At 40.5% G+C, this 16,606-nt stretch overlaps 4 protein-coding genes and 2 pseudogenes across 5 annotated transcripts; 3 read left to right on the forward strand and 3 right to left on the reverse strand.

The window, feature by feature from the left end:
• Window positions 1-382: 382 nt before the first annotated feature.
• On the reverse strand, window positions 383-14,642 carry LOC18017509 (CBL-interacting serine/threonine-protein kinase 2). 2 transcript variants are annotated; one of them, XM_024156346.1, is made up of 2 exons: window positions 14,592-14,642; window positions 383-1,957 (listed from the first exon to the last, which is right to left on the reverse strand). In XM_024156346.1, the coding sequence occupies exon 2, from the start codon at window positions 1,893-1,895 to the stop codon at window positions 645-647; it is 1,251 nt and encodes a 416-aa protein (XP_024012114.1). In that variant the 5' UTR covers window positions 1,896-1,957; window positions 14,592-14,642; the 3' UTR covers window positions 383-644. The 2 variants fall into 2 exon arrangements, with proteins under 2 accessions (XP_024012114.1, XP_006399186.1); XM_006399123.2 differs by lacking the exon at window positions 14,592-14,642 and adding an exon at window positions 2,164-2,296 and having other exon boundaries at window positions 383-2,058.
• On the forward strand, window positions 3,740-5,305 carry LOC18017510 (spermidine sinapoyl-CoA acyltransferase). The gene is made up of 2 exons (XM_006399124.2): window positions 3,740-4,379; window positions 4,476-5,305. The coding sequence occupies exons 1-2, from the start codon at window positions 3,740-3,742 to the stop codon at window positions 5,186-5,188; spliced, it is 1,353 nt and encodes a 450-aa protein (XP_006399187.1). The 3' UTR covers window positions 5,189-5,305.
• On the forward strand, window positions 5,515-7,403 carry LOC18017511 (40S ribosomal protein S4-1). Its single transcript, XM_006399125.2, has 5 exons — window positions 5,515-5,637; window positions 6,139-6,216; window positions 6,305-6,485; window positions 6,580-6,677; window positions 6,763-7,403. Exons 1-5 carry the CDS (start codon window positions 5,635-5,637, stop codon window positions 7,189-7,191), a joined length of 789 nt encoding a protein of 262 aa, XP_006399188.1. The 5' UTR covers window positions 5,515-5,634; the 3' UTR covers window positions 7,192-7,403.
• On the reverse strand, window positions 8,371-10,692 carry LOC18017512 (annotated as a pseudogene).
• On the reverse strand, window positions 13,066-14,593 carry LOC18017514 (CBL-interacting serine/threonine-protein kinase 2). The gene has a single exon (XM_006399128.2). The coding sequence runs from the start codon at window positions 14,527-14,529 to the stop codon at window positions 13,279-13,281; it is 1,251 nt and encodes a 416-aa protein (XP_006399191.1). The 5' UTR covers window positions 14,530-14,593; the 3' UTR covers window positions 13,066-13,278.
• LOC18017515 lies at window positions 14,600-16,600 on the forward strand (annotated as a pseudogene).
• The last annotated feature ends 6 nt before the right edge of the window (window positions 16,601-16,606 follow it).

Consider the following 16,606-nt stretch of genomic DNA (forward strand, 5'->3'; position numbering starts at 1 on the left):
CAGAACTTCAATACAAGAGAGAACTAGAAACAAACAATTTGACCAGGACTTAAAAAAGAACCTTAGGAGACCTACAAGGCTAGCTACAACACAAACCAATTTCGATCACTCTCTTTTGTATGAATATAGAAAGGAAGAAGAATCAATCACCTCTGATGAAGACGACTCGAGGATGAATCCAAAACATAAGAGGACGTGCAGATCTCTGCTTTGACTAGTATATCAGCTCTGCCCCCAGTCTGTCTTCATCAATTTGTAATTTGGCTTTTGAGAAAAGAAAAAGAAAGAAAGACAAATTCAAAAAAATTCTACATAGATTTTTTCAATAGACAGAGGGCAAATGCTGTCATTTGAAACAACACCTGTTACTGTAACTAATGACTATATAAGATTTGGTTATTCACATTTTCTGTCTCCTGCTATCGTACGTACAAAACCTTAAGAAATTAATATAGAGTGCTCAACTAACAAAAGGGTTTTTTTTTACAACAATCAACTATCTACACTTTTTGCAGGCAATGTAAATAATCAAGCTGTGCATTGTGCCGTTTTTTCCTCTGCTTTTGTTTGTCACAGCTTACATGGATTGTTCTTGATGCTCATGTTTCAAAGCCGCTTGAGAGTTTCTCTTCTTCATGTTCCTGCTACGATGATTCACGATTTTGTTCTAGTTCTGGTTCATCCTGAGAACCACGCGGTAACTGCTCGTCTTTCTCCTTCTCGCCTTGCCAAACCCAGACAATGTCTGCAAGAGCAGGCTTAAGATCTTCCTCCACTAGTTTCTGATACTCCATAGTATCCCCATTACATTTCTTCACTTCAACCAGGTGAAACGTCTGAGTCACTTGAAAAATTTCTGCATCGATCGACAAAGCCCCTTTTTTTCCTTCCTTTGATCCTTCCAGTTTAAACAAGCCTGCGTCTTGCTTTCTTATCTTCAGCTTCAGGCCTTTGGCAACCTCCTCTAGCTTAGAAATGATCTCTGAAGCAGGCTTTCGAGATGCGAATCTAGATTCTCGCGTGTTGTATACTTCTCCAAAAAGTCCTGCCAGATCAAAACCAGAAGACAAGGCGATAATATCAAAAGCGTTGAGGTTTCCAAGCTGCGGTGGCTCGTGGTTTTCTCCGCTATCACCTGGACCTGAACCTCCAGCTTCCATGGGATTAGCCTCTCTGACTTGTTTCCCCATCCTTTTTTGCTTCAACTGTAAACCTTTTCTGAACCAAGAACTCTCTTTGATTCTTGAGATGGTGATTCTAGTCTCATGGTTAGGGTCCAACATCTTACACAATAATCTCTTTGCTTCAGGGGCAAACCAACTCGGGCACTTGAAATCCGCTTTTCCTATCTTCCTATACATCTCCATTAGATTGGAGTCATGGAAGGGAAGATAACCAGCCAAAAGCACAAACAAGACAACACCGCAAGACCAAATGTCTGCTTTTGTGCCATCATATCCTTTCCGGTTAATAACCTCAGGGGCAACATATGCAGGTGTGCCACAAGTGGTGTGGAGAAGACCATCTTGACGCTTGCAATCAGCGAGAGCGCTTAATCCAAAATCAGATATCTTGAGATTCTCATTGTCATCAAGCAACAGGTTCTCTGGCTTGATGTCGCGGTGATACACTCCCCGGCTATGGCAAAAATCAACCGCATTGATAAGCTGGTAAAAGTACTTCCAAGCAACATCCTCTCTCAATTTCCCTTTTGAAACTTTATTGAAAAGCTCTCCACCTTTACAATACTCTATAACAAAGTAAATCCTTGACTTTGTTGCCATAACCTCGTACAGCTCAACGACATTTGGGTGTTTAGCAATCCTCATGACAGAGATCTCTCTCTTGATCTGCTCGCTAAGACCAACCCTCAAAACCTTGTCTTTGTCTATCATCTTGATAGCTACACTCTCGTTTGTATGAACACTTCTTCCATAATAAACCTTGGCAAAAGTACCTTGACCCAATAACCTCCCGACCTCGTATCTATCAGTTAATACACTTGGTTTGTTCTCCATCCTAATCTACAAAACTTCAATAGCATATACCTAGAGAGAGCTAGAAACAATCGGATCACCACTCAACAAAACCGATTTCGATCAACGATTGTAAGTTAACTAGAAATTGAGAAGCAAGACCCAGAAAATCGGATTCGAGATATACCCAATAGAAAGGAGGACGAAGAAGAAGCGAATACCTCTAATGAAGCGGATTCGATCAATAAAGTTGGGATCTTTGCTTTGACTAGCGCATCAACTCTGCTCCTCTGTTTTTGATTTTTTTAGTTTATATTTTCTCTTTCTAATAAATTAAAGTAGAGAAAAAATCTAACATATATTATTAAATAGTTGCGTTAATGCGTGGAAGTGAATAGACAGAGGGCATGTGTATCCCTCTGGGCTCGTACACCTAATGCTAGCGCCTTTGATCGTTGATTTTCTCCTCTTTTGTCTCATAGATCCAATGGTTTTAGTTTAAATGCTACTCTTTTTTTTTTTTTTAAAGACTCCCAATTAACTGCTAAATTTGTGAACTCGCATTTGTTATATTAAATGCTAAATTTGTCAATTAATGCTACGCAAATGTTTTTTTGTTAACTATATTTTGATGCTATTTTTATCACTGCCTTTGCAAATTAATGAACATAGGTTTGGTCAACAATAACATCGTTAAATATTTTTTTTGAGAAAAGGCTTAACATCGATAAATATGAAATCCTGTAGACCAGTCAGAAAGATCATGTAAATACCTGGCCTAGACCAACAGGGCAACTCTCACTAAAAAAGGGAACCACCCCACTACCACCACTTGGTTATAATCACTTAACTTATCTTTAGTGTAGATCTGTAATTGCATGTAATCTTGGAATTTCTGGCTGCATACACGATACATGATAAATATGAATATATATGTAGGCATGCTTTGTAGTGGTTTATAGGGTTAAGTCGAAATTGACAAAATAACAGATAACCAAAAAGATTACTTCAAACACTTTAATTGCATATGGAGAAGAAGACCTGTTTCACATGACACAAAGAAGAGTGAAGGTAATAAAGCGGATATGATTAGGCTACTTTACATCATTGAATTTCCGTGTCTCAACCACTGACTCATTACTGATGATCGTATATGTACGTGGCTCCTCATGACTGCTCAACCCAAGCCAATTACTTATCCCATCTTGAATTTGAGGTTAAACAAAGAAAAACTGATGTCGATGTTCTCCACAACAGAAACCCTTTTTATGAGACAGTACTATAATTTTTTTTTATAAAAAAATTGGATTTTGAAATATAATGTATAACAGAGAGAATGATGAGAGTGATGAATATGTGAGTTGTGATACCACCACCACAAACAAAAACGCGTTTTGCTCATTCGCATGTGCCTCACGAATCTTCTTTCGACACTTACAACACTTAAATCTCTTCAATGCATCCATCAATGCAGTTGACTTCCACATCCAATTCAAGGATTAATTGTGTTTGTGTAGTTCCAATACTTTTTTTTTTTACAAAAATGCTGAAAGGGACTTATGATAAACCACGTATTTTTAATGTAATATAAAGATAAGATAAGACTTGACTTTGCAGTTTCCGTTTTCCAATCTTCAAAGTCATATCTTACCAACTCACATCCCTACTCCCCTTTTTTATTCATATTAAACGTCAATTATATTCTTTTACAAGTTGTATATATAAACATAGACACAAATACGCATGTGATATCTGAGCCATAGATGGGAAGCCAAGGCATGAGTTCATCGAGTCCCTTGGTTGTGAAGAAATCACAAGTGGTTGTAGTGAAACCCTCAAAGGCAACACCTGAAGTCTCTCTTTCTCTCTCGACACTCGACAACGATCCTTACATCGAAACCCTCGCCAAAACCATTTATGTCTACGCCCCACCACCCTCCAAAGACGTCCACGACGATCCAGCTTCTCTTCTACAGCAAGCTCTCTCTCATGCTCTTGTTTATTACTATCCTCTCGCCGGAAAACTTCACCGTCGATCACAAGACCATAGGCTAGAGCTGACGTGCACTCCCACAGAGGGAGTCCCCTTTGTGAAGGCAACCACTGACTGCACTCTCTCTTCCCTCAACTATTTGGAGGACATTGACGCAGCCTTAAACCAACTCGTACCTTGTGACGAAGCTGTGACCTCTGGTGGTTACAACGCTCTTGCTGTTCAGATCACTCTGTTTGCATGTGGAGGGATCACTATTGGAACGGCTCTCTCTCATTCCCTCTGCGATGGTTTTGGAGCGTCTCAGTTTTTCAAAGCCTTAACTGAGTTCGCTGCAGGCAAGACACAACCCAGCATCATCCCCGTCTGGGACAGACACTGCCTAACCTCTAACAACTTTCACTTTAACGGTATGTATATATATCAACTAAGTATATCAAAATATATTTTGCTTATAGATTTACAGCATCAAAAATAGTGTGTTAACATTTTGTATATAAATGTAGGGGAAGTGGAGGAGGAACAAGCTCAGAAGCTAGTTGATTTCGGGGAGGCTTGCTCTACTGTGGCAACTTCTCCTTACACACCAACCCACGACATGGTCTGTGAGATACTCAACGTCACACCTCAAGACATCGCTCAGCTCAAGAAGAAGATTGGTGAGGAGGTCACGACTCTGGAGATTCTCGCGGCCCATGTTTGGAGAGCAAGGTGCAGGGCCTTGAAGCTGAGTCCAGATGGAACCACGCTTTTTGGAATGGCCGTGGGTATACGACGCGTTGTAGAGCCACCGTTACGGGAAGGCTACTACGGAAACGCGTTCGTGAAAGCCAACGTAGCGATGAAGGCAGGAGAGTTGAGCAACTCACCGTTGTCTCACGTTGTGAAGCTAATCAAAGAGGCTAAGAGATCCGCGTTGGAGAAGAGATACGTGTGTGAGCAGCTCAAAGAGACAGAGAAAAGCCTGAAGATGAAGGTAACGTGTCAAGGAGGGAACGGAGCGTTCATGTTGCTCACTGATTGGAGGCAACTTGGATTGCTAGACGAAGTTGATTTCGGGTATGGTGGATCGGTGAATATCATACCCTTAGTGCCCAAATATTTGCCGGATCTTTGTATTTTCTTGCCAAGAAAGCATGGTGGCGTTAGGGTGCTCGTCACGCTACCCAAACCTGCAATGGACAATTTGAAAGAACACATGAATCCACTAAGCTTTTAATATACCAAAATATTACAATAACTGTAATTCACATTGTTTATTTCCATTTATGAATTGTGACCTCATGCTTTCCTCATGCTTTGTGTAAAAATGATTCTCTTGTTGTGCTTTCAATGAAGGAAAAAAAAAATCATTCTCTTGTTTGCTGCTTGTCAAACAAAGTAATATTTTCATGACAAATATTTTATCGCCACCTCAGCAATAACGCTCACGTGTAACTCCTAAATGGCTATGATTCGTTTATAAGATAAATTATGAAAAATAATTAATCACGCGGTTGGTTTAAATTCAGGATATAAATGGGCCTGTGCTAACTTAATAAGCCCAATATATTTGTGACCAACTCTAGGGTTTTGGTTCTTTCTTTTCATATATAAGCGTAGAGAGAACCGTGAATTGCCGCCGCAGAAGAATCAGAAGTCGTCAGCTCCGGAACACCTGCAAACATGGTTAGTCCAAATTTCTCTTACTCTGCTCTCACCTTGTGCTTGTTCTGTTTCTCTTGCGTTCAGTGAATGCTCATTTATACATAAACATGGATATTCAAATTATGGGCATTTTGTTAGTGTCCTAGGATAAATGGTCACTCTGGTCGTTTTAGTTTACCCGTATGTTCTATTTGGTCGGTTTTCGATTACAGAAATGTGGCAACTGTTATGTTTCAGGGTCGAAATCTGTCTGCAGTGTTCTCTTGTCTTTGAAAATTGAGCTTTTTGGGAAATGTTCAAATTGATCTTTTTAGACGATGCATTCTCACATGGTTTCTGATTTGAAAGAAATGCTTGAATGTAATATAGAAATTGTGAGGCTTTTATGTATTTTTTTTTTTAAAGTACAACCTCTTTTGACAAGGTTTTATCAAATGTGACAATTTTTTGTATTGATCGAGTCGTCTAGGTTTTTGGCGTGTGTTTATTTTGACCTATTCATATTTTAATGTAATTTTGCAGGCAAGAGGATTGAAGAAGCATCTAAAGAGGCTCAATGCCCCCAAACATTGGATGCTTGACAAACTTGGCGGTGCCTTCGTACGTTTTCTTGTCTCAAACTTGTGTTTCATTACATTTGCCTATAACATGAATTTGTTAACATTGTTCATGATGCTGTTTCTTGCAGGCCCCCAAGCCATCTTCTGGACCTCACAAGTCGAGGGAGTGTCTTCCTCTTGTCCTAATCATCAGGAACAGGTTGAAGTATGCTTTGACATACCGTGAAGTGATCTCCATCCTGATGCAGAGGCACATCCAAGTTGATGGAAAAGTGAGGACTGACAAGACGTACCCTGCTGGGTTCATGGGTACGTTTTTTATTTTCTTTTCTTTTCCGGTTATACCATTTTGGTTGCATGTATTTTGATCACTGGTCTAAGCTGTATTTTGATTTAAATATAGATGTTGTATCGATCCCCAAGACAAATGAGAACTTCCGTCTTCTGTATGACACCAAGGGACGTTTCCGTCTTCACTCCATCAGGGACGAGGAAGCTAAGGTTTGCTGCGTTTTCTTCTTATATCTTTGGCTATGTTCAATGATCGGTATCAAATGAGTAATGTGTGATTTGTTGCATTGTGCAGTTCAAGCTTTGCAAGGTTAGGACTATCCAGTTTGGGCAGAAGGGAATTCCTTACCTGAACACTTATGATGGTCGCACTATCCGTTACCCTGACCCGCTCATCAAGCCAAACGACACCATCAAGCTGGATCTTGAGGAGAACAAGATTGTGGAGTTCATCAAGTTTGACGTGGGAAACGTTGTGATGGTGACTGGAGGCAGAAACAGAGGGCGTGTGGGTGTGATTAAGAACCGTGAGAAGCATAAGGGAAGCTTCGAGACGATACACATCCAAGACTCAACAGGTCATGAGTTTGCCACAAGGTTGGGCAATGTGTTCACAATCGGCAAAGGAACGAAGCCGTGGGTGTCTCTTCCAAAGGGCAAAGGTATTAAGCTGTCCATCATTGAGGAAGCCAGGAAGAGGCTTTCTGCACAACAAGCTGCTTAAAAAACGTGAATCATCAAAGGCCGTTTCGTGTTACTCTTGTGTTATAGACTCGCTTCTTGCCTCAGTTTTGAAGCTTTTTCCTATTTCATGTTGTTGGTTTGCAAGACCCGGTTATAAAAAAACAGCTGAAAATTCCATTAGAGCGTTTTGTAATGTTTGTATGGATTTTAGTAATTTACTCATTAAATTCAGTTGACTTAAATAAATTAAAAGCTAAACAATGTTGCTTAATGAACGAAAAAATAAGTTAATTGGCAAGCGCTTAGAGGACTTAGGACGTTACAGAAGATAAAACTTTGGAACTAGTGTTTTGTACAAAAAAAAAAAACTGAAAGTGAGATTGATTAATACAGGCTAATAGGTCGGACGGCACTATTGGGCCAATAGTATTGGCTTATCAAGAACTTAGAAAAGTCAAGCTTCAATACATAAAAAGACATCCTTTGCTTTGCATTCTTGTGTTTTTGTCAAAAACACCTCTTAACTAAAAAGTCAAGCTTCAGGTGGGATCCAGTTTTTGTCAAAAACACCTCTTAACTAAAAAATATGAACCAGTCCTTTGCTTTGCATTCTTGTGTTTGTTCCAAATCTATGAGTTACATATAAAAATGAATCATCCAAGGCCGTTTCGTTTTACTCTTGTGTCATAGATTCGCTTCTTGCCTCAGTTTTGAAGCCTTTTCCTATTTCATGTTGTTGGTTTGCAAGACATTAAAAAAGACAGCTAAAAATTCCAGTAGAGCGTTTTGTAATGTTTGTATGGAATTTAGTAGTAATTTTTTCTTGAAATCAGTTGACTTAATAAAATTAAAAGGTAAACGATGTTGCGAAGTCAATGAAGCAATAAGTTAATCCGTCAAACGCTTGGAGTAATCAAAAAGACATCCTTCGAATCCAGTTTGTCGGAAATACCTTAGTTAAAAAGTATGACCCAGTCATTTGCATTGCACTCTTGTGTAATTGTGTTTGTTCCAAATTTATGAGTTCATGTTTTATTTGTTTTGCAATAATTCACAATCTGCGAAAGCAGTTTTAAAATTACAGACGTTTTTGGCAAATAAACAACAAAGGCAGCTATGCAACGATAGCAATACTTTTTTTTTGAAAAGTTTTTTAAAAAGAAAGAAAGAAGGAAGTAAAAAAGCACATGCTCTTAGCCGTACTTCTTTCTTTTTTTTCTTTTTTTTTTCTTTTTTTTTGTTTTACTTCTTTGTAGACGTACTTTGTTCGATAAAAGATGTAAAAAGAACATGCTCTTCTCAGCAATAAGTGTACTGAGCATCAGATGCTAGGGAAACGCCATATATTTGCCGCATCAAGGCCATGCTCTCAACTAGGGTAGAATGAACTGTGCGTGCATATTCGCTTGTATTGTCGTTCCAGACTTTCCAATAAACTTCCGACAGCTGTTAGAATCAGCCAACCAAATACTAAGTTTATCAGAACAACTGAAGACCCGAGAGCAATGTTACAAAATTTGATATCTACTAATTAATACAACGTAGTAGACGCCGTCTTTTCACCCAAAAAAAAAAATGGAAAAACAAAGGAATCGTAGCTCATTTTTTTCTATCACCTATTGACAATTTGAGTTATGCTACCTATTTTGTTTTTCAATGTTTATATTAGTTTTTCTAAGATGCATATTACCAACATTGTCCGAGAGGTTTGAGTGTAGTGCAACTTACACGTGAACACAAGTCACTGGCCCAATCCTTAGCATCTGGGGCATGTAGGTTCTGTCTTAAGCAATTTAGCTCCCTACGGAGGTCATGAATATCTTCAACTTGTTTGCCAGAATCAGTGAAGATGCCGCAAGCTAAAGTTCCAATCTTCTCCATCATTTTTCCCGCTCTGTTTACTACGGAGGATAACTCTTTATCCCACTGTGAGTGAATATCAGAATCAAATTCACACCAAAGAGATATCGCACCAAGTGTTTGACATGACGATGGTGGCAAATTAATATACTTACTGACAATTTCGCAAGGGTAGCCTTTGATTCAAGATTAGCAGACTCGTTCTGATCCCCGAAAAACTGAGCAGAGGAAATGGACTTTGCGTTTGAGAACTTTTTTCTTGCTTCATATGATTCTTCAACCTAGTAATAATTTTTTTTTTTTTTAATTGTTAGAAGATTATATTGTAACTGGATGCTAATCATCACCAAAAGACACAGGCTTACTCAAACTTTCAACGAGCTGGATGTTGATTTCTTGGAGAAAGGACGGTCCATACCGAAACCTTCAGAGAAGCTTGATGACTTTGGTGGTGTACCACCACCGCTTTTTCCTCCAGATTGCACGTCGTCATTGTACTCAATCTCAGCTGACGATTCGATTCCGCTGTCATCAGTTGAAGATGCTACAGGAATAAGCGCCGCAGATTCTTCAGGTGTCTGCTCATAGAGAATTTCCTTTGGCTACAAGATACCCAACAAAAAAAAAAAATCGGATATATCAACCAGAACAAGAGGGCAGTAACGTTAGTGCTAAAAAAAAAACAAACCTTAGTAGTCAGCTTCCGTGCACCAAGACCACCAGTCTTTCCCGTCCTTTTCAGACCACTATGTGTCTTAAACGGACAGGGAGCAACTGTATTAAAATCTCTAGGTGAAGAAGTGGGACCGGTAGCTTGATCAGAAGAGCTTTCTTTAGGAGGTAATTCTTCCTTGGCAGCATAAGAAGAATCCCCAGTATTAGTATCTTCTGCAATAGCTTTAGCAACTTTCTTGGAAAGATTCTGCCTATACAAATCAGCAGCTCTTGAAGTGTACTTAGCTTCGATATTGCCAGCATCAGTCCATCCATGTTGCTTGAAAAACACATGAGCGCGGTTGTTGCCACCAAACATCATCGTCCTGAGCTGCTGAGGGCTCCATGAGTCTAAATCCGTTGACCTATACTACAAAAACTCCACAGTTAAGCGTGTGTTTGTAGTCTCAGTGGATCGATAATTCAAATCAGTCTAATTCCTCGGAACTGAAGTTAAAAACCCATGCCGGTTTTAGTAGAGCATACTCGTATTTTGTTCAACATCCTAAGACGATAAAGGGAGAGTAATTTCTACACTTTCATGGGCTATACTAGTACCACCCGTCATTTCCTCCTCAATCAACAGATCGTTGCAACTGTGAGCTACAATAATGCCAAGGAATTAAGTTTTGTTTACCTCACGAAGCTGATATGAGCACCGAGATTTCGATGAGCAGATGAACAATCGATGCAGAGAAAAATCCCGTATGTAACCGATGCCCAGGTCGGGTTCTTCGCACTACAATCGAAGCAGACCTCAAAATTCAAAGAGCCCAGCAAAACGAGTAAATCAGGACAAATTTACACATTCGCGATAGCCAAACAAATTGGAAAAGAAAGGGGAGATTTTCAGGTAATCGATAGAGAACTCGAACCTGATTATCAGATTTTGCTTTCAGTTGTCTGAAAACAAAATTTTTGTCGGTAAGACTGTCAAAGGCCATCAGAGACGAAATTTAGGGTGGGGATTTACAATTTAGCAGATGAACGAGGGATAAAGATATATATTCGGAGTATCCAAATGGTTTATTGAAACTGGCAATTTTCGGTTATTGGTCGAATCGGTTATTATACCGATAACCGAAATAAACCGAACTAATTAAAAACTAAATTAAAATCGAAATAAACCAAAATCCCTAAGCCCTAAATTATCCTCAGCCCACCCGATACTCATCTTGGCCTTTCTGCGCGACAAATCCCTAATCTCAAACTCTATTCCAGATGCCGTGTTCAGGAATTATATATGTTGTGTAGCTTAGAAGAGCATAGAAGATATTAACGCAAGCTCAGCAAAGCCCAGCCCAAACAGAATTTTAAATGAAGAAAGAATTGGGCCAACCAGAAAAACAAGTGAAGCCCATCAAGTTCCACTCCGCCTGAGACAAAACCTCTCCGCCTGAGACAAAATGACCGTTGAGGACCAAAAAGCAGGACGCTCCACGAGATAAGAATCAACACCTGGCATTGAGATCTAGAATCATCTAAACCTCTAAATAAATAAAAAAGCTGGTGTCTTTGTTCTTTGGTTGAGCAAACAAAAACAAAAAACGAAAAGAGCTTCTTCCTTTTTTTCTAAAAATCATGGATTTGCAGAGTAAGCTGAAGATTGTCGAAGATATAGAAGCAGATATTTCCAGGATCTTCTATTCAATTGATACGGAGCATCTCAACCGCCTCACCTTACCAAAACTGAATCGTGCTTTTCATCTACAGAATGTGCCTATCACGGACGACCAATCGCAGAAGCTCTTCGACGCTTTGGATGCCGATCATGATGGACTAATCACACTGACCGAGTATTTGAGATGTTTCCGTCCGGAATACGAAGACTACAAGGTACGCCAAGCCTTTGATGACGCAGATCTCGAAAAAGTTGGAAGCCTGACTACTCCTCAGGCGCAACAAGCTCTGTCCTCGCTTGGGATTCAAATGTCTCTTGAAGAAACGGAAATCCTCGCGTTCAAGCGGTTCGTTACTCAAATGGGAAGGGTCAGCTTTGGTAGTTTTCACAGGATGATCTCTTACGGGATCTTGTTCATCCACCGTTTAAACCCTGCTTCACCGGTGGTCGTGGGACAGAAAGAAACAGCAGAGTGGAAGGACAGTGTTCAAGCGATCCATATTGTTTTGGGGGTTTTAGGGACTAGCCTCTCAGCTTACATCCCTAAACCCCCAAATACTCAACCAACCCCTACTTCAAGCCTTACCTCAAGCCTTAGGATGATTCCTTTTGTGGAGTTAATCTTGTCATCTCGTATCCTGAATATTGTAACATTGGTGTGCTTTTCTTTATGGGCAGGATTCTACATCCTAGCTCTTCGCATGAAGGGTACACTCAGAGAAAACAAGTTTGTGAAGACCCTTGATCTTACTGCGCTGTTTTTTGGGCTTTGTTCCATCTGTTGCTTGATGGCCTACCTGGATCCTATTATGTCAATCATATCCATCCTTGCTTTTGTATGCATTGGAGGAGTCTTGTTCTTCACAAGAGATTGATAGAGATAGAAAAGTCATTGGACGAATTATTGGAAGAGTTATTGGAGTCGACATTGCTAGTTTAAGTTCTTTTTGAAATTTCCTTTTTGTGTAATAAATGAGTCGTGAAATTGGTAGTAGATCGGTAGAAGAGTCATTAAATGAGTCGTGAGATTGGTAGTAAATCGGTAGAAGAATTTTTGAATCGATTATGTTAAGTTTCTTTTTTAAATAGACAGAGGGTAAATGCTGTCATTTGAAACACCTGTTACCGTAACTAAAGTAAATCTTATATAATCATTAGTTACGGTAACATGTGTTTCAAATGACAGCATTTGCCCTCTGTCTATTTAAAAAAGAAACTTAACATAATCGATTCAAAGATTCTTCTACCGATCTACTACCAATCTCACGACTCATTTATTACACAAAAAGGAAATTTCAAAAGGAACTTAAACTAGCAATACCGACTCCAATAACTCTTTCAATAATTCGTCCAATGACTCTTCTATCTCTACCAATCTCTTGTGAAGAACAAGACTCCTCCGATGCAGACAGAAGCAAGGATGGGTATGATTGACATAATAGGATCCAGGTAGGCCATCAAGCAACAGATGGAACAAAGCCCAAAAAACAGCGCAGTAAGATCAAGGGTCTTCACAAACTTGTTTCCTCTGAGTGTACCCCTCATGCGAAGAGCTAGGATGTAGAATCCTGCCCATAAAGAAAAGCACACCAATGTTACAGTATTTAGGACACGAGATGACAAGGTTAACTCCACAAAAAGAATCATCCTAAGGCTTAAGGTAGGACTTGAAATAGGGGTTGGTTGAGTATTTGGGGGTTTTGGGATGTAAGCTGAGAGGGTTTAGGGAAATTAATATAGAGTGCACAAGTAACAAAAGGGTTTTTTTTTTTTACAACAATCAACTATCTACAATTTTTGCAGGCAATGTAAATAATCAAGCTGTGCATTGTGCCGTTTTCCACTCTGCTTTTGTTTGTCACAGCTTACATGGATTGTTCTTGGTGCTTATGTTTCAAAGCCGCTTGAGAGTTTCTCTTCTTCATGTTCCTGCTACGATGATTCACGATTTTGTTCTAGTTCTGGTTCATCCTGAGAACCACGCGGTAACTGCTCGTCTTTCTCCTTCTCGCCTTGCCAAACCCAGACAATGTCTGCAAGAGCAGGCTTAAGATCTTCCTCCACTAGCTTCTGATACTCCATAGTATCTCCATTACACTTCTTCACTTCAACCAGGTGAAACGTCTGAGTCACTTGAAAAATTTCTGCATCGATCGACAAAGCCCCTTTTTTTCCTTCCTTTGATCCTTCCAGTTTGAACAAGCCTGCGTCTTGCTTTCTTATCTTAAGCTTCAGGCCTTTGGCGACCTCCTCTAGCTTAGAAATGATCTCTGAAGCAGGCTTTCGAGATGCGAACCTAGATTCTTGCGTGTTGTATACTTCTCCAAAAAGTCCTGCCAGATCAAAACCCGAAGACAAGGCGATAATATCAAAAGCGTTGAGGTTTCCAAGCTGCGGTGCCTCGTGGTTTTCTCCGCTATCACCTGGACCTGAACCTCCAGCTTCCATGGGATTAGCCTCTCTGACTTGTTTCCCCATCCTTTTTTGCTTCAACTGTAAACCCTTTCTGAACCAAGAACTCTCTTTGATTCTTGAGATGGTGATTCTAGTCTCATGGTTAGGGTCCAACATCTTACACAATAATCTCTTTGCTTCAGGGGCAAACCAACTCGGGCACTTGAAATCCGCTTTTCCTATCTTCCTATACATCTCCATTAGATTGGAGTCATGAAAGGGAAGATAACCAGCCAAAAGCACAAACAAGACAACACCGCAAGACCAAATGTCTGCTTTTGTGCCATCATATCCTTTCCGGTTAATAACCTCAGGGGCAACATATGCAGGTGTGCCACAAGTGGTGTGGAGAAGACCATCTTGACGCTTGCAATCAGCGAGAGCGCTTAATCCAAAATCAGATATCTTGAGATTCTCATTGTCATCAAGCAACAGGTTCTCTGGCTTGATGTCGCGGTGATACACTCCCCGGCTATGGCAAAAATCAACCGCATTGATAAGCTGGTAAAAGTACTTCCAAGCAACATCCTCTCTCAATTTCCCTTTTGAAACTTTATTGAAAAGCTCTCCACCTTTACAATACTCTATAACAAAGTAAATCCTTGACTTTGTTGCCATAACCTCGTACAGCTCAACGACATTTGGGTGTTTAGCAATCCTCATGACAGAGATCTCTCTCTTGATCTGCTCGCTAAGACCAACCCTCAAAACCTTGTCTTTGTCTATCATCTTGATAGCTACACTCTCGTTTGTATGAACACTTCTTCCATAATAAACCTTGGCAAAAGTACCTACGTCCAGTGAAGAAAGCTCAGATGCGCTGATGAAATTCAAAGAAAGGATAGAGACAGACCCATTTGGAGCTCTGATGAACTGGGGAGAGCTTCCTCATTGTTTTTTGGTCTGGTGTTGTCTGTTCACACGATGGAAGAGTTGTCATCTTGTAAGTCATCCAAATCCTTAAGATGCTTTTCCTCTTTCTCAGCTCTACATTTTGATCTCTTATTGTGTAATTGGGTAAAAATACCGTAGAAATCTACGAGATCTCTCCCTGCAAGGAACACTTGCACCTGAACTCGGAAACCTAACTCACTCGAAATCTCTGTAAGTAAAAACGTTTTTCCCAACACTCCCTCAAAACTACACATAATATCTACAAGTACTTGTTCTTGTGGGGGGTTTTGCAGTATTCTGAGAAACAATTCATTTTCCGGGAGAGTACCTGAAGAGGTAACAGAATTGCAGGAGCTTGAGATCTTGGATTTGTGTGACAACAAGTTTGGACAACCATTCCCTTTCAGTCGCAGGCTACTTCAGATAACTCCCCCTGGCCAGAATCCAGGCGTCAGAGAAGCTCCTCCTCCTTCATCGCCTACAGAGAATATCTCCACAGATGTATTTTTCCCTCCTCCTCCTCCACAGATTAAAAGTAAAAGTCCTCCCACTGGTTCCCAAGCCGAGATCCCTCCAGCTCAGCCTCCTCCAGCTCAGCCTCCTCCAGCTCAGCTTCCTCCAGCTCCATTTCTGCCTCGTGCTGTCAAGAAAAAGGTATCTCACAAGACTTTCATAATAGTTGGAGTGCTAGTAGTTGTATTAGGCTTCATGGCCGCATTGGTGGCCTTCTTTCTTCTCCGAAAGCAAAAGGTAGTAATGATAAAGCCATGGACGACTAAGAGCAGTGGCCAGCTTCAAGATGTTATTATCACAGGTATCACTATTTTCTTCGCTCACTGCGTTATGTTTAGTCTATATTCAGTAACATAGCAGATTGGTGAGTGAGTTTACTGTACGTATGAAGGTGTTCCCAAGCTAAAGCTGTCGGAACTAGAGACTGCCTGCGAAGATTTCAGTAACATCATAGGCTCCACATCCTCAGACGCAACCATTTACAAAGGAACTCTCTCCACCGGCTCTGAGATTGCCGTTTTATCAGTCGCATCTGGATCCCTCCAAGACTGGTCAAATGATCTCGAAGCACAGTTCCAAGAAAAGGTAGCACCAGAACCACCTTCACCCTTCTTTACTTTCTTTTCTTCTAAAAACCACAGACAATCCTGCAATGCAGATACAGAGGTTATCTCAAGTGGACCACAAGAACTTTCTGAATTTAATCGGATATTGCCGTGAAGACGAGCCTTTCAACCGGATGATGGTTTTCGAGTACGCTCCTTACGGATCCCTCTTCGAGTATCTGCACGGTCAGTAATTCAATCTCCTGAGAATGTTCTTCTCTTCCGTAGAGCCAGTCCCATCCCTTTTGTGTAACTAACCTGTATAATTATTTGCAGCGCAAGACGCAGAGCACTTGGACTGGCCAAAGAGACTGAGAATCGCAATGGGAATAGCTTACTGTGTAGAACACATACACAATCTCAGCCCTAAACCCATTTCCCAAACCAGCCTCAACTCATCTTCCGTCTACTTGACAACAGATTACGCCGCTGAAGTCGCCGACTTTACTTTCCTCAGCTCCACGCCACTTGATTCCCAGACCAGCTACGTCTTCAGCTTTGGCGCCATTCTGCACGAGATCATCACCGGAAAGATCCCGGGTCCGGATTCTCTGCTCCACGAAACCAAACCCGCGAGAGAACTTGTGGATCCGACCCTGAAAAGCTTCGACGAGAGTGTTCTAGAGAAGTTGTGGGAAGTGGTTATCGAGCCATTTATTATTATTTTAGAAATTTAATACAGGCTCCAGGTTATTATAAATTATTTTGTTATGTAAGTAAATTATAAATTAGCGTAAACGTAGAGTCTCCAGGTTAAATAAATAGAAGGCAAACTTCAGATTAGGGTTGACCAG

The sequence above is a fragment of the Eutrema salsugineum genome, unplaced genomic scaffold (genome assembly GCF_000478725.1).
Source record: "Eutrema salsugineum unplaced genomic scaffold, Eutsalg1_0 scaffold_2, whole genome shotgun sequence".
Classification (NCBI taxonomy): domain Eukaryota; kingdom Viridiplantae; phylum Streptophyta; class Magnoliopsida; order Brassicales; family Brassicaceae; genus Eutrema; species Eutrema salsugineum.

What these genes read in the sequence shown, in the direction of transcription:
- LOC18017509 (XM_006399123.2), bottom strand. Translation starts at nt 2,018, where the DNA reads ATGGAGAACAAACCAAGTGTATTAACTGATAGATACGAGGTCGGGAGG.
- LOC18017510 (XM_006399124.2), top strand. Translation starts at nt 3,740, where the DNA reads ATGGGAAGCCAAGGCATGAGTTCATCGAGTCCCTTGGTTGTGAAGAAA. An exon ending in TAACAACTTTCACTTTAACG is followed by an intron (nt 4,380 to 4,475) that starts GTATGTATATAT and finishes ATATAAATGTAG; the next exon opens with GGGAAGTGGAGGAGGAACAA.
- LOC18017511 (XM_006399125.2), top strand. An exon ending in GTACCCTGCTGGGTTCATGG is followed by an intron (nt 6,486 to 6,579) that starts GTACGTTTTTTA and finishes ATTTAAATATAG; the next exon opens with ATGTTGTATCGATCCCCAAG. An exon ending in TCAGGGACGAGGAAGCTAAG is followed by an intron (nt 6,678 to 6,762) that starts GTTTGCTGCGTT and finishes TGCATTGTGCAG; the next exon opens with TTCAAGCTTTGCAAGGTTAG.
- LOC18017514 (XM_006399128.2), bottom strand. Translation starts at nt 14,529, where the DNA reads ATGATAGACAAAGACAAGGTTTTGAGGGTTGGTCTTAGCGAGCAGATC.